General features: G+C 39.8%; 1 protein-coding gene across 3 annotated transcripts in view; it reads right to left on the bottom strand.

Moving 5' to 3' along the window:
* Window positions 1-14,394: 14,394 nt before the first annotated feature.
* The window catches only part of LOC117392553 (centrosomal protein of 128 kDa), a 60,528-nt gene continuing 57,977 nt past the window's right edge, over window positions 14,395-16,945 (bottom strand). For 2 of the 3 annotated variants that reach the window (XM_055232348.1, XM_055232347.1), the window contains one exon: window positions 15,465-15,811. In XM_055232348.1, coding sequence (XP_055088323.1) covers window positions 15,744-15,811 — 68 coding nt within the window. In that variant the 3' untranslated portion in view covers window positions 15,465-15,743. Of the gene's footprint in view, window positions 15,812-16,945 lie in introns of all 3 variants that reach the window. The other variant, XM_033990648.2, reaches the window with a different exon arrangement.

Below are 16,945 nucleotides of genomic sequence, written 5' to 3'. Positions count from 1 at the left end.
ATCAGACTTAGATGGGTGAGGGATTACACAGATGCTGTCTATACATTGATACGAAGCTGACCCTTGTTTTGGAACATCCTGACTGTGTTTAACGCAGTTTAAGACTAGACTAAAACCCCACCTCCCCGGAATTTAAGTGTAGCTAGACAGAGTTGAAGTGATACATCCTCTTATAGGTGCTGCTTGTCTCCATGGAGATGCCACCGTTTTGCTTAGAATGTTTCACAATATGGCATTAAACTAATCGAATTGATTAATCGATCGATCTGCCTGTCTCTCTGTCTATCCATGTTTATCTCTCTATCTCTCTCTATCACGCTCTCTCTCTCTATCTATCTTTCTATTAGACCATTAGATCTATGAGGAGTCACTCACAGTAAGTCGTTTGTTTAAGGTATTTCCCATTAAAACATGCTATAGTAGTTGAATAAATACAAAATTGATATGTCCATTGTCAAACTGTGGAACACTCCCCACCAGAAAAGTAGCTTTGTGCACATTAAAATATATTTATTAATTCCTTCTTTTACCTTTTGCTTATTAGAGGTAACCATAGACTGTATGTATAACTGGACATAGCTAATCTGCTAGCCGCCGCTTTCCAAATAGGAAGTGATCATGGGTGCACTTCCAGCTCGACTTCAATTAACTTTTTATTGAAAAACTGTCACCCCTCTCTTTGTAACTGCTGCTGTCATTTTGGTCTTAAAATGTTCGTATTAACCCGCTCTACATGATTGTGTTATTTTTATTTCACTATTGTGTCCCTCAATCAAGATATGAACATTAATAGACAAATCAGGTGCCTTTGTTTAGCGTTAGGTTTGATTGACAGTCTATGGAGGTACCTTTGATAACCCAGATGAAGCCAAAAGCTGCATCACAATTTGACTTTTCCTTCTCAAACCAATCATATTTAAAGCCATTCATTCTCTATTTCTCCTTCATCCTGTCATTTCAGCCATTTACCACACACAGCAGCAGCGGAACCACCAGCCACCTCAGCCTCTCCACACCCTCCTCTTCATCAAACCGAGTTCATCGTCTGCTGCAGTTAAAAGTCTCTCCTGGCTGAAATGAGCATCAAAAAAAAGCAGATTATGTGAAAACTCAGAGGAGCAGCTGTGAAAAAAGACACGATCAGAGTCGACAGGTAAAATAAAAACCTACTGACCTTGAACGCCACATCAGGAGAACACACAACATGCAAAGTGTAACGTTAGCTCACTGCCGATAAACAACAACGAATGAAACAAACGGCTGGAAAAGTAGCTACGAATTGTACTTAAGTAACAGTACGGTTGCTTTAAAATAATATTACTCAAGTAGAAGGAAAACATGTTGATTATTTATACAGTTTTCACGGCACTGCGAGCGACTGTCCTCATCTAACATGGTTTACAATTCAGAATTAATGCGATCGAACAGACCACGGAAATTTGGAATAAACAAAATAACGTCCGCCAGTTTGCTTATCTCCATGGAGACGCCGCCAGGTCAAGTTACAGGTCAGATCTGTACGAGGCTACTCCACTCACAGTAAGAATGTGAGTTTAGAGTAAGAAAGACACCTGTAATCCAGTAAAAACAAAATGTAGTATGTCTAATGCTACACTGTGGAACATTCCAGTTAATCCAAATGCATATCCAGAGTAAGTAAACATTAAATACAGTACCTGCAGCTCTTGTCTCTCTCTCCCCCTCTCTCATTCTTTCTCTCTTTCCTTCTGTCTCTTGCCTTCTTCGCTCTTTCATTATCTCTCCTCTTTTCTCCCTCCTGTCTTTTGTCTCTTCTCTCATTCTCCTCTCTTCTCTCTACTCTTTCTTCTCTCCCTCCTCTCTCTTCCGTCTCTGCTCTTCTCGCTCTCCTGTCTTTTTTCTCTGCTCTCCCTCTTCCCTCTCCTTTCTTCTCTCCTTTCTTCTGTCTCCTCTCTCTCTCCTCCCTCCCTCCTTCCTCTCATCTCCTCTTCTCTCTCCTGTCTACTCTTTCTTCTCTCCCTCCTCTCTTTCTTCTGTCTCTTCTCTCTCTTCCCTCTCCGCTCTTCTCTCTCCTCTATTTTTTCTCTTCTCTCTCCTTTCTTCTCTCCCTCCCTCGTTAGCTCAGTCCTAATTAACTGCCATCATTCTGACAAAAGCTTTTACAGACTGTCAACGCTGCATTATAAACAGACCTCCTCCAGACAGACAGAGTGCCCCCTACAGACCAGCACTGGCAGCACACTTGGGAACATTCACACCCACAAACATGGATTAAATTATGTTATCCCTTTACCTAAAATGCTCCACAGCATGACTTTAAACATATAGCTCCACGGCAATGTTCCCTCTGATTTTTCACATGTCTGAGCAAACACACAAACTCCCTGAGCGTCCCTTGGACCAGTGTGAGCGACATCAGACGTGCACACTGTGGTCATCAGACGTGCGCACTGTGGTCATGCTGCATCACATCCATCCAAGTTAAATGGTTTATTAAAAGAATCAAATTACCACATTTATACCGCCCTTTACAATGAAAATGACAAAAATCTTGCTCATGACCTGTGTAGTATGTTAATGCTATTGGAAGTATAAATATTTAATTTTAACTATGGAAAAACATGAGCTTCCAACCAAACCAAGACAACCGTAAACTCCAATGTTGAAAACACACTTAACATTTTTATGACAAAGCTCTGACTTGTGTTATGAGTATAAGTCGTTGTGTGAAGCTTTTGCTTGATTTTTACAACTCATAAACTAGTGACAGTCAATGACCAACACACACTGAGAGGAATCTGTATCTGCACAGCTGCTCTATTACTGTACATTTATATATCATATCAAAACACAATATATAATGTGTATTTGTATATAAAATATATTCAAAACAAGTGGTATGGGTCAAAATAAATATATATTTACAAACCACACACTACAAACAGTGAACAAACACACACACTTCAAAATATAAACAAAGACACACTGGAAACTAATAATACACTGTACATGTGACAGTATGACAGTCATTCTGTGACAGAGGTTGGAGGATCGAGAACCGCTTGGACCAACTTCTGTCATTGTGTCCTTAGGCAAGACACTTCACACAAGTGGTGCGTGATGATTGGTGGTGGTCGGGGGGACGCAGATTGGCATTAGCCAATGCTAATGATTACACATAATACATATTTGACCCACAATTAAGTCAATAGCAGAATAAACCACACTTACCGATCAGGAACAGCATCCAGTCCATCAAAACATAAGGTCCCTCTGCTCCTCAGTCCATCATGAGATCTTCACTCGGTTCCACGAACCGCTCCAGGTCCGAGATGCCTCTAGTTTAACTTGTACAAACATCCAGTGTCCTCGGTCGCGTACTTCCTTTGTTTTGTCCGTTTCGTCATGTTTAAAACGCAAAACTGCTGCAAAACAGTGCGTAAAATTATACAATTACTTAATTTTACGCGCGGATCTTTGCCCGAGGGCGGGCCGTCGGAACGTTAAAGGTACGTTCACACCGGTGCGTCAGGTGCGTCGCGTTCACATGTAAAGTCAATGGTGGACGCGCGTGTTAAACGCAGCGTGGCCAAGACGCGCGTCCACCATTGACTTTACATGTGAACGCGACGCACATGACGCAGCGGTGTGAACGTACCTTTAACGAGTTTTCACTCCACATCGGCCACATCGACTAAAACTCTGGTAGCGGCGCATGAGGACGCCTGTCAATGACGTGGATAAGCTGCGCAAATACGTAGCCAATAATGTAATCACATAATTGGCTGCAGCAGCTCGTCCCCGGTCACACTCACTGACTCACATTGAAAAATAGCGCAGAATGAATTGTTGTCTGTTTATTTTATTTTCAACTCCGGTACGATTTTTTTGTGCGCGGAGACCGTGTCAGCAGTGCGCAATTTCGCGCGCGCGCGCAGCTTGGAGGGAACAGTGCTCCACGGACACAAGCAGATGACAACACACCAAATTACAGATTGGATCTGTGGAGATGTGTGTGCATTTTTCAGGGACTTTTGTAGCAATAAAAACTTTTGTAATTAAAAAAATATTCAAGATATGTTAGTTTTCTGCCGAACATTCCTCCATGAAACAAGTATCAGTTCAATTTATTTTTGTAAAGCCTAAAATCACAACAGCGGTCGCCATTTAAAGCTTAACAGGATCATTGATTTAACCAACAGAAAATTAGAAAACCCACAGTGACACAGACTTTGGTCAATAACAGATTAACCAACATTCATTAGAAAACAAACAAATGGAGAAGTGTCCCAGAAAATCCCTTGTCCTTAGACCCTCCTTCTCGGCAAGGAAAAAGTCAAAATGGGAGAAAGGATTAAAATTAGCCTGCATGGACAACTCTGGCACGTTTACATGCTAATGCTACATGCTACTAACACATGTTGATTAATGTGCACAAACATAAACATAAAAAAAATCAAGTGGAAAAAGAGAAACCTTGAGGAGAACCACAGTGAAGGAGAGATCCACACCCAGGGACGGACAGGCTGCAGATGTGGCCAGGACTAACACACATCCATTTCAGATCTGTAGAGCCAAAGTCCACTCAAGACTAAGGGACGGAGGAGGGGCTCATCCAGGGTAGGATAGAGGTCATCCAGCCAGGTTCAGGTCCATGGAACAGAAGAGGCATCTAGTTTCCAGTGAGCGATCAGCGGCAGGGCATCTGAACCAGTTACAGGGAGTGAGTGAGACAGGAAACAACTTGTGAGCAATGAACAGACTCCAGGTGAACGGAAGAGTGAATGTTGTTGACAGGGAAAGTAGAAGGAAACAGAGGACAGTGCTCAGGTTACCATAGTTACCATACTTCCCCTCAGCAGAGTTGCTTCTAAGACAGCTTAGCGAAAATTGTGGGTTTTATTTCTTCTCCTAACGGGACTGGTCATAAGCCAAATCAAAGAGGAATGTTTTAAGCCTGGTCTTCAATGTAGAGCAGGGGTTTCAAACTCAAATTATCTGGGGCCGCATCAGGTATTCCGCAAAAAAAGCTTGGTTAAAATCTCAAACGTCATTGCTACTTTCAACGTACATGAGGAAATATGCAGATTCTTTTAAGTATATATATTTTAAGTATATACATTGTTATTTGTTGAATTTTTTTGTGACGGGAGCACCAACAGCCGACCACAGTGCGAGCCAACCACACGTGCGTTTGGGGTTTACGGATTTGGAGAAAGCTTCTACACTCAACATGGTAACGTCACACTAACATTACACTTTCATATTGTCCTGCGGGCCACAAAATATCATCTCGCGGCCGCAATTGGCCCCCCGGGCCGTGGGTTTGAGACTCCTGATGTAGAGCCTTTAACTTGGGCAAGGAGCTGATTCCATAACACAGGAGTTTGATAGCTGTGTCCTACTGTGCTTTTAGACGTTCTAATAACCACCAGTAGTCCAGCATTTTGAGGGGGTGGTGGTGGTATGTAAGTATGTGGTGGATCCGCTAGAAAAGTTGCATAGTGCACCTTTAATTGTAGGAAAAAGTATTTAAAAAAAGGAGAAAATGTTCAAATTTGTGTGTATATATATATATATATATATATATATATAGATATAGATATATATATATATATATATATATAGAGAGAGAGAGAGAGAGAGAGAGAGAGAGCACTTGCTTTTTAATCCTTAACTATGACATTTTTTAACCCAGTGGTGGATGAAGTATTCAATTTTGTTACTTAAGTAAAAGTATGGATACCAGAATACAAGAGGAAAGTAAAAGTAAAAGTAGCACATGAAAAAATCTACTTATGTAAAAATGTTAAAGTACCTGTTTAAAAATGTACTTAAAGAGTGAAAGTATTTCGATTTTGAGGTCTAATGAAGTTTCAAATGTTGTGATTTTGATACTGATTTGGGAATTTTGTTCAATAGAAACAATTGAATCAATACTTTTCTTTTCTAGCTGTTTTTTACGTGTATATTTTGTTTGCTCAAACTACAAACGTGTTAAAAATAAACCTCTCAGGCTTTTCAGCAGGTCTCAAACAATAATGAAAAATACTTTTACTTTTCAGTCCTGTTTAAAAATGTAGTGGAGTATAAAGTACAGATACATGCTCTCAAATGTAGTAAAAGTAAAAAGGATCCACTTTAGAATCTACTTAAGTGTAAGTACAGATACCTAAAATTTAGTGCAGTACTTGACCACGTGTACTTCAGTGGAGAGTGGTTTTCAGGGCTCCAAAACTCTAAATGCATTCAGCCCAGCCCCTGAACAAAACCCTGCATTTCCTCTGTACACTGGAGAGTTGGAGTCTGATTGGGAGACTCCACTGCAATAAACCGTCCTCTTATTGAGCGTTAGCGGCAGGATGCCCCCCTGCCCCTCCCCCCCAGGCCCACAGCAGCAGAGCAGTCCAACCCAATGAGTCTGTAATGCAGCCAAATAGCTTTGTTGTAATGGGAATCAGTGGCGAGTGCCCAGGCTCTCAGCGCTATGGGGCAGAGTTCTGTTTGAGGAGTGAGAGTAACTAATAGAGCAATATTCAGACCGACTTAACTTGTATGGTTCTATAAGTGAAGTTTGTTTGCGCGTAAAGTGATGGCCAAGTAAGAGTAGGGGTGGGTGATATTGGAAAAATGTATATCTAGGGTTATTTTTTGGAATTATCTTGAGAAGTATATTCAGACATTGTGCTATGTGCCTGTAAATGTCTTGGTTGAGGTTCAAGAGGCGACAGTAGCTCAGCTGGTGGAGTGTTTGTCAACTGATCCAAAGTTTGGCGGTTCAAATCCGGCTCTCGACATAAACATCATTGGTCGAGTAGTCAAAGCCACTAACTCACAGTTCCCATAAATTAATACTGTTGCTGTGCAAGACATTTAAACCACCTCACCCCCAGTGTCTGCGTACACTGGTTTATGAATAGGTGAGTATAAAAAAATGTGACCACTGACCAAGCATTGCACAAAACATTTAAAATTGACCACAAAAGAACCAAAATATGACTTGATATCATTGTTTAGATGATTATACTAGAGGTTTCTGTTCACTTCACAGCCATTATTAATCATTTTAATTGATATATAATTTATATTCTAATTATGCATATCTCCATTTTGATATACTTATACCAACTCCAGTCAATGGGTCAAATATCTCAGTTACAGGAGTTTTTGAGTTACTGTATAGTGCTCTTCAGTTCAGCACCATGGACAGCGCCCATGTGCTGTACTTACAATGAAACATAGATAACTGTGATATTTAAAAGCTAGTTATTTTATTAATCAAATATTTCATAGATAAAAGTGCCTAAGCAATATAATGTACATGTGAAGGTGTCTAAATAGCGGATGGTCACATTTTTATACAGTGCTTTACCACTAATGGCCAGTGCAAAAACGACATGTATCTATAGTCTTTTTACATTCAGCTGGTTTACAACAAGCAACTGAATCTTTATTTTTACATTATTTATATACATATACTCTTCTCTAATACTCAGACAATAGGTTGACCACAATGCTTATAATATTCCCATAGTGGTCAGAGAGGTTGTAGTCATAAAATTACAGTGGAAACCATGATCTTAGATGTGATTTCGAGGGACATATTTCCGTTTGGCCAGTCCATGCATCAGCCCAATACTGTAATATCGCTTGTTTTAGATGACATCACAAGATTATATAGGCCAATAATATTTAATACAGATGTGGGCAGATAAAATGAACACAGTTGCTTAGATATTTCTCATAAAAACACTATGTAATCTGGCTCTTGCCCCTTATCTGGGCCTATGACATGATCACATTCTATAATCCTAAAACCCCGATTTTCCTGACCCTGCACCTTCATTTTGGGCTGCGTTCTGGTACATATATTTGAATTACAAGTCCCATATTTCAGCTAACTCCCAACCACTATTCTCCCTCTCTATTTTGACAAGCAGGAGACAGATGTGTGCTTAGCCGCTCATGCATGTGCAAATGCAGATTATCAACTCCCCTGACGTGTTTCCTGCACTCTCAAATAAACACCAGCCAACGGGGAGGGGCGATTTATTAGCTTCTCTCACCCTGACAAAACGTACAAAAGCAGGACTAATGACGGGGCAGGATGCAAATGGGATACAAGTGTGTTGGGAATGCACTTAAGAAATTCCGTATACAGTGGTAGAGATAAGTAGCTTTAATGTGTGTAGCTATTTTTTATGCTTGAGTCCTAAGTGTATATTGCCAGAAGTAAACAACTATGATTTATTGCACTGTTTTGTGATAAATGGAGGAATAGGGAAGCGATCAGCAGTTGTAATCGCTCATCATTATAACTCTGGTTTTATTGTGTTAAAAGGTGTACCATGTAACTTTTCTTAAGGGGGAGTCGGGCCGGTCAGTTACCTGCTTGTCTCCATGGAGATGTTATTGCTTTGATAAGAATGGTGTATACTGTGGCATTAAACTTTATCTTTATCTCAAACAAACAGGTGACAACATGTGGTCTGGTTACATGTCAGATCTGTGAAGAGGCAAGCTTGCTTATAGTAAGAATAGTCACATGGTCATGTTTTTATATAGCGCTTTTCCACCTTTAAGGCACTCAAGGCGCTTTACATCAAGGAACTACTCATCCATTTATGCACATATTCATACACCAGTGTACACAGACGCTGGGGATAAGGTGGGTTAAGTGTCTTGCCCAAGGACACAACAACAGTATTCATCTGTGAGAGCTAGATTTGCACCGCCAACCTGTGGGTCAGTGTTATACCAATGATGTTTATGTTGAAAGCGGGATTCAAACTGCCAACCTTTGGATCAGTGGACACTCAACACTCTACCAACTGAGCTACTGTCAAATACGTTGTTTCAAGAATTTTTTTAACAATAAAAACATAAGCAGTTTGATAAAGTGCAAGGTAGACATGCTTAATGCCATACTGTGAAACAAAACATTCCAGGCAAAGCAGTAACATCTCCATAGAGACAAGATTTTCTGCTCCTTTTAAATGACTGCCAATAAGCGTAAATGACAGGATAATGTCCCCAGCTCCAAACCTACTCATATTGTAAACACAACAGTTGATCTTTTGTTTAGGACCACAGCACTGACTGTTCTGGGGCCTTAAGATGGAGCGGATTGGGTGGAGCTTAGTGTAGTTGTGGCTTATTCCTCCTCTAAGCCCGGCTCAGTGTTGCTCTCTCTGGATACTGCTGTGTAAGACATGGCACTTTCTGTCAGACTGAACTAGTGTAAATGCTCCCATTGTGGGTGTATTTACTTTATACTATTTATGGAGGAATACGGATCAAAAATTAGATTATAAAATTATTACAATAATGTTTTTACCTCATCAGAAACGTACCCGGTGTTGTGTTTTGTTTCATTCACACGTGTTTGAGTAATACTGGATTATTATACTGCCTGCATCCTTAAAGCTCAAAATGCTCTGTTCCAATTTAGGATCTCATGAAGTGGTAATTTTCAAGTTAACAGCTATCCTTTTACCTTTAATTCAGATAGACTGGCAATTCCAGGTCTGAAATTACCCAAATGATTCTAGTGAAGGTGTATGGAGTTTAAAAACAGTGTTTGGAACAGAGTGTTTTCTGTTTGAGAGAAGAACTCAGCCTAAATATGCAGGGTTTGTGTGTTAAATATGTGTGAATTAAACCAAACACAACTCCAGGTCTGTTTGTGATGAGGAAACAACACTATAACAGATCAGAAAATAGCATTATATAGGCTCTTTAAAGCTGCACTATGTAACTTTTTTGGTGGAGGGTCTACCGCTTGTTGTCTCCACGGAGATGTTGTTGCTTTGTGTGGAGTGTTTACGATATGGCATTAAACTATCTACTATGTATTTATTGAATTACAGGTGTTTTTATGAACTCAAAAATCCCGTGAAAACATGCATTCTTTCTGTGAGCGGACTCGACTCTCCACAGATCTAACCTGTAACTTGCTCTTGTGGCGTCATCTTCTCGACTCCGTGGATATGGGGAATGCTACACAGTGGAACATTCAGGCAAAACAGTAGCATCTTTATGGAGACAAGATGGAGACAAGCAGGTTTATATTTACATAGCAGCTTTAGGTTACTATAGTGAATCAATTTTCAGATCTCGTACATTTTTTCTTGATATTTTTACTAGCCTTTCCTAAACAGCTACACAAATTTCACTGTTATTAAAGTGATTAGACCCATTCAGACAGAGCCTTTCACTGTGGAGGATGATATTATCAAAAAATGAGCCTCACAGAACTGAGCCGTCAGTTTCACAACACATTAGAACAGTGTAATTTAAGTCTAGAGCAAAGTTTGATTTTTATATATTTTTTTCAAATCCTTTCCTTTTTGCTGCTCATGTTAAAACGGTAACTTCAAAGGAGCAGCGCGATGTAACACGTGTTCACTAATGACAAACTTCCTTACTTTGATTTTTACACAGACAGATAACAACTTGGCTGTCAGTTAAGTGTCTTTGAATATTAACAACCTGCTCTACAAAGGAAATGGGAGCTACACAAAATAACTGCAAAATGTGGAGGATTTGAAAAGATGGACTACTTGAATGTTTATTTAAAAATGTTTCATGTATCTCTTCACCTGCTTGTCTCCATGGAGATACTATTGATTACCTTCTAATGCTCCACTGCAAACTTTAAAGGGCTTATGTTATGTTATTTTATGATCGCAAACACATCTGGAGTTGCGTTTTGTTTCATTCACACATGTTCAACACACAAACCCTGCATATTTAGACTGAGTTCTCAGACAGAAAACACTCTGTTCCACCTTGTGATGTCATGTAATAATACAGGAAGTGCTCCACTGTGTTTTTAAACTCTATACATCTTAACAAGAAACATTTGGATGATTTCAGCTCTGGAATTGCCAATCTCTACTGAACAAAAGGTAAAAAGGTAGCTGTAAACTTGAAAACTATCGCTTCATGACATCACATGGTGGAACAGAGCATTTTAAGCTTTGGAAATGTTGACAGACTAATTATTAAGGATTACTTAAACATGCGTGAATGAAACAAAACACAACTCCTGGTATGTTTTTCAGGAGGAAACAGGATTATAACATGGCTTAAAGCTCACAAGAATCCATTTTGTGCAATATAGAATCTTCAGTTTACTAGAGCTGTGTCGCCTCTCCATAGATCTGACCTGAAATTTGGCCTATTGACGCTTACATCTGCTTATATCCTCGCTTATATCTGTGACAATAAGCAAGTGTAGTGCCATATTGTGAAACAGGTGTCAGACCCTCCCCCCAGAGAAGTTCCACAGTGTCCCTTTAAATGAGTCGTTTCTCAGATTAAATGGTGTGTTACAGTGACTGGAGGCGATACGAGATCTGCTGAAATGTGCTGAACAATGTTAAAGCATCATCATTTCAATGTGATGATGTAATTTGGGTGAAACTTAATCAGATGCTAAAGGCAGACCGGGCTGTGTCTGTCTGCAAACACAAAATCTGCAAAGGCTACATAAGGCATAGACAACACGTACAACTCAGAGCAGGCTAGCAAAGATGAAATTTTAATCTGTCAACTGGACAAATTGTTGTAGGAGTGAATGTGTTTCGCTGCTCATCCAAGCCTTATATCTATCTGAAGGGAGGAGCTAACTACACTGAAACTGTTAACAGCTATTGTCTCCAGTTTCAGCCTTAACAACCCTATTCAATCTGTCTATTGTTCTCTTTGTTACGGTTTGTTTTGGGTCTGAGGATAGAGTTGTAGATCGCCCTTCGAGACAACTGTTGTTGTGATTTTGGGCGTTACAAAAATAAAATGAATTGAATTGAATAGATCGGTGAGGGATTATCGTATTTTCTGGAGTATAAATCGCATCTGAGTATAAGTCGCACCCCTGGCCAAACTATGAAAAAAAGTGTAACTTATACGGTATATCTCAGGCCCCCATTACTGTTCAAGGAAGGATTGTCTTTCGTAACAAAAATAGCTTCTTTAACTCCCCTCTCAGACCATTTCTTTTCTCTGGCTAAGATCTGAACCTCACTATCTTCAAAGGAGTGGTTAGTGGCTTTGAGCTGGAGATGTACAGCAGACTGGGGTCCTGAGGCGCTCTCACGACGGTGTTGGTACATTCTCTTATGGAGCAGCTGTTTAGTTTCTCCAATGTAACGCTCACTGCACTCTTCACTACACTGACTGGAGTAGACAACATTGCTTTGTTTATGGCTCTGGGTTTTGTCCTTAGGGTGAACCAGTTCCTGTCTTAAAGTGTTTGAAGGTTTGAAATAGACTGGAATCAGATCAGACTAGCAAAACCTACATAAGGGATTTGTAACTGTAACCTGCAATGGTAACACTATCCAGCCAAGTATGGGCAAAATTCAAAGGGTCCTAAATTTTGAAAATAATTTGGCATGAAACATATCCATCTCTATGTGCACAAGCAAGCGACGCCATTAATAGTGATGGGACTTCTGGCTCTTTTATGGGATCTGAATATTTTGGATCCGTTCGCTTCAAAGAGACGTTCAAAAGCCTGGCTCTTTTAATATTTATTTGTACGACAGAAGCCAATGTGAGAACTAATTTTATCTACAAACTAATCACGCAAACTTATCAGAGAAATGACCCAGGCTCAGATCTGTTTAAAATGATTCAAACTGAGAGTGGGACTGTGTTTACCCTTTGAAATGATGCAGCATCTAAATAAAACATTGCACTACAATAATAATAATTTAAAACCAACTCGTTCACATCACGTCACGAGTCAAAGTTACTCGTCAGATCTGTGGAGAGGCAAGCCCGCTCACAATATAAATGTAGTTTTTGAACAATCAAAACACTTGTAATTGAATACATGAAAAGATTAATCATTTCAACGCTATATGTGAACCATTCCAGACAAACATGGACATAATCAGGTGACAGACCCCCACCAGAAAAGTTCCAGTGTATCTTTAAATATCATTCCATAGATATTACATACATCCATTGACTTGTACTGTTCCCTGAGCCTTGTCTGTCTGCTGCCTCCAGTTCAACTCTTCAGCACCTCACAGATTAAGTACAAACTGGAGAAGTGTTTACACAGCAGCTCTGTGTTTACGGCTTTGAAGTGCGGCGCTAAATTAACACAGGACTTTCTCTCTCTCCTTCTTTCTCACTTCTCTCCCTATCTCTCTTACCCCTCTCATTCTCCCTATTTTATTTCTCTTGTTCCTTCCTTCTCACACCTTTTCTCTCCCTTCACTTTCCTCCTCTCAAATGTCTTCTTTCTCTCCCTCTAGCCCTCTCTCTTTATCTCACTCCTCTCTCTCTCTCCCTTCACTTTCTAGCTCCCTTTTCCTTCATTCTTTTTCTTTCTTGCTCACTCCCCCTTTCTCTTACTCATATCTTTTGTCTTTTTCTCTCACCCCCACTCCCTCCTAAATCGTCACTCTCTCCCTCATTCACTTTCTCCAATTCTCTCATCTTTTTCTCATCCCCCACTCCCTCTCGTCCACTTAAATCCTCTCCGGTCTCTCACTCCCTCTCCTTTTCTCTCCCCCTCTCCTCCTTTTGCTTTCTCGCTCACTCCCCCTTCTCCTACTCATCTCTATTGTCTTTTCTCTCACCCCCACTCCCTTTCTCACTCCCTTCTCCTACTCATCTCTCCTGTCTCTCACCCCCCACTTCCTCTTAAATCCTTTTTCTCTCTCCATCACACTCTCCCTTTTCTCCCAGTCCTTTCTCAGTCACTCCCCCCTTCTTACTCATCTCTCACCTTTTTCTCACTCCCCACTCCCTGTCTTCCTCCTAAATCATCTCACTCCCTTCCTCACTCACTCCCCCCTTCTACTCATCTCTCATATTTTTCTCTCACCCCACTCCCTCTTCCTAAATCCTCTTCCTCCTAAATCCTCTTTCTCACTCCCTTTTTCTCTCTCCATCACACACTAACTTTTCTCCCAGTCACTTCCCCCTTCTCTTACTCATCTCTCACCTTTTTCTCTCACTCCACACTCCATCTTCCTCTCCTCTTCCTCTAATCTCTTACTCCCTTTCTCACTCGCACTCCCGTTTCTCTTTCTCTCCCTTTTCTCATTCTTTCTTTCTTTCTCACTCACTCCCCTCCTTCTACTCATCTCATTTTTTCTCTCACCCCACTCCCTCTATTCCTCCTAAATCCTTTCTCGCTGCCTTCTTCTTTCTCCCTTCTCTCTCAACCCCTTTCTTTCTCACTCCTCTTCTTCTACTCATCTCTTACCTTTTTCTCTCACTCCCCCTCTCTCGCTTTCCCTCTCTCCTCTTTCTCTCTTGACTCTTCCTCAAAGTGAAGGCTTTTAGGAAAACGCTGCAGCAGGATATTCACGAGTCTCTGGGCTGCAGCAAAGCTCACACTTTAGTGAGAAAAACACACAGGGACAACAGGTTCATTAAATAAGACATTTAGCCTCATCAGGTTCATTTTAATCTGTTGCGAACCATAAAAAATACGTTTCTTACAGTGCAGTTTTTAAAATACACACATTACTGCATAATATTAAAATAGTTACCTTAGAACGGAGGTTTGCACGTTGGCATAATTCATTGTGGAGAGGAAGTGTGATAGGGATAGGTTAAAAATGCATATTGTGCAAAAAGTATAGGGCCCTGTAGTACAAAGCTATGGAGGGTGAAAAAGGCAAATTTGAGGTGAACTCTGGGTTTATGCTGATTCACTATAACCACCATTTTAAATATATGTATTACAATATTGCATGAGGTAGTGCCCTGAAATGCCACACTGTGTAACTTTCAATTCATAGGCATCACGTTCTATGTTATTCTATGTTCATGTTTTATAGGCAGCATTTTGTGGACTTTTCACCATTATTATGATATATAATTGTTAATTACTCTGGCGACAATCCTATTTTTTCATCATTCTAATACAAACTGATAAAATCTGTGTTGTCAAGTGCCAATTATAACAAGAATATACAAAGAAAGAAGATACAAGAGACACTAATGGAATCGAGTTTACTAAAAACACTACAGCGTATGTGCTTAACGGCATTCCCTAAAGGCAGGGTTAGGCCTAATTAGTATTGGGATGGGAGACCACTGGGAATACCTGGAGCTGAAGTGGGAAGCAGCTGTTGGAGGGCTCACCCATCTATCTGATTCTGGTTCATTTTCTGCTCTACTCCAGGTCTTGAATCTTTAAATTTATCACAAATCATTATTCTGGTTTCTGGTTTCTAACACTTTTTGACCATGGATGGATAAATATCACATTAACTCATTATTTTATCTCTGTTTTCAGTGTTTTGCTTGGAATTGTAAAACTGAAATACACTGCCTTTTGGACATTGCCAGTTTCCATATGTTTGTACCAATTATCTGGCAACACACTAACCCATTTCCAAACAGCTAATATTTTGTAATACAGGGCCCAAGTCAGAAATCAATGTAGCACAAAGAAAATTGGCATAGTAGGATTATAAAGTTATATTAGTAACAGCATAGTTTTCACATAAAAAGTACATTCTTTTTGCATTAGTAACACTTAAACAGTAGTGTGCACTTAGCTCTACAGTGTCAAAACTCCTCAGCAAACTTTGGGTAAGCTCTGAATTGTGCGTCCCCTCCTTCATCCCTCTCTTTTTTGGAGGTAGTGGAGGGGTAGTTTGAGTGCAAGGCCGCGGTGTACAGTGTCATTATGTTTTGGTCCTGAAGGGGGCAGAATCAGGGTCACAAGGAGAAAGAAGCACCATATTTATTTTGGACAGACAGACAAGAGTTCTCCTGTAGGGGACTTAATCAGAGAAGATCCCGTTCATCGTAGAGCTCCCCAGATCTAGAGTGTTCAGGCGTTTGGGTGGAGCTGTGGAAAGAGACATAATAGAGCCAAATGAGTTGTGGTGGGTTAAATAATGCAGAAAGTCCTCAAAATGGCATCCATGACTGACACCTAGGCTGGAGCATGTATTCAAATTGTAGTCAAATTGAGAGCAGTATAGCCTCCTTTGGCAGTAAAAGGATGTGGTTTAGAGAGGAATTGGTATTTGCCCCTCAATTTTCAGAGTTGCAACAAAAATTACAAGATAGAAAGAGACTAGAAAATATGTAATCAAACACAAAGATTTGAACTAGAATATTTGAATATACTTTAAGATATAAAAAGGTGAATACAATTATAAAAAAATAACACTGTGCAATAGTGACTATATGTTTAGGTATGGGGCTGGCGGTTCAAATCCCACTCTCAACAAACCCAAAAAACAAAAAATCACAAGATTGTTATAAGAGTGCCTTGAAGGTGTAAAAGCTCTTTATAAAAATGTGGCTATTTACCATTTTACAGCACATGGACATTAATAACAAGTGAACTGACTTCAGCTCCTGTTTGAAATTCCTGGAGATAATTCAGTGCCTGCACACCTCTGTTGATAATAGTATTTTTGTAAGAAAACATGCACAGATCCGTGTCTGAGACTCAGATGTGTTGTTCTTGTATGTAGTGTAAAAACTTAAAAAGCTAGAAAACTTTATTGGGGGAAAAAAAAGACTTTGGCCTTAAGAGAAACAAATTTACTTATTTTTATGTGTTAAATGGCACTGGCTTGGAAAACAGTCATTTGAGAATTTTCCCACTTCATTATTTATTTTTGGAAGATTCCTAAACCATGTAATTAAAAGCCAAATGTTTTTTTGCTAATAAAAAGTAAAAATTTGAATTAAACGTGGTGAAAGATAATTTAAGTAAATAAATCGTGAATCCCATGACGTTTTTACAGTTTCCAGTTCTTTTGTTAAAACACTGTATTTCCATTATCTCCTGCATGTGTAATACCAAACAAAGTCCAGTTGGTTACCTAATCCAAGCTTAGAAAGTAAAAACAAGTCTACGGCAGCATCTGTTTAAGTAAATACCTAAAACGATGAATATTTGCTGCACTGGCGATAAAACTAAAGACAAATTATGAAAATGATGCACGGAGCCACAGAGCTGCATTAG

The sequence above is a fragment of the Periophthalmus magnuspinnatus genome, chromosome 24 (assembly GCF_009829125.3).
Source record: "Periophthalmus magnuspinnatus isolate fPerMag1 chromosome 24, fPerMag1.2.pri, whole genome shotgun sequence".
NCBI lineage: Eukaryota > Metazoa > Chordata > Actinopteri > Gobiiformes > Gobiidae > Periophthalmus > Periophthalmus magnuspinnatus.
Note: the sequence above shows the minus strand (reverse complement) of the source record. Positions and strands in the feature narration are given on the sequence as shown.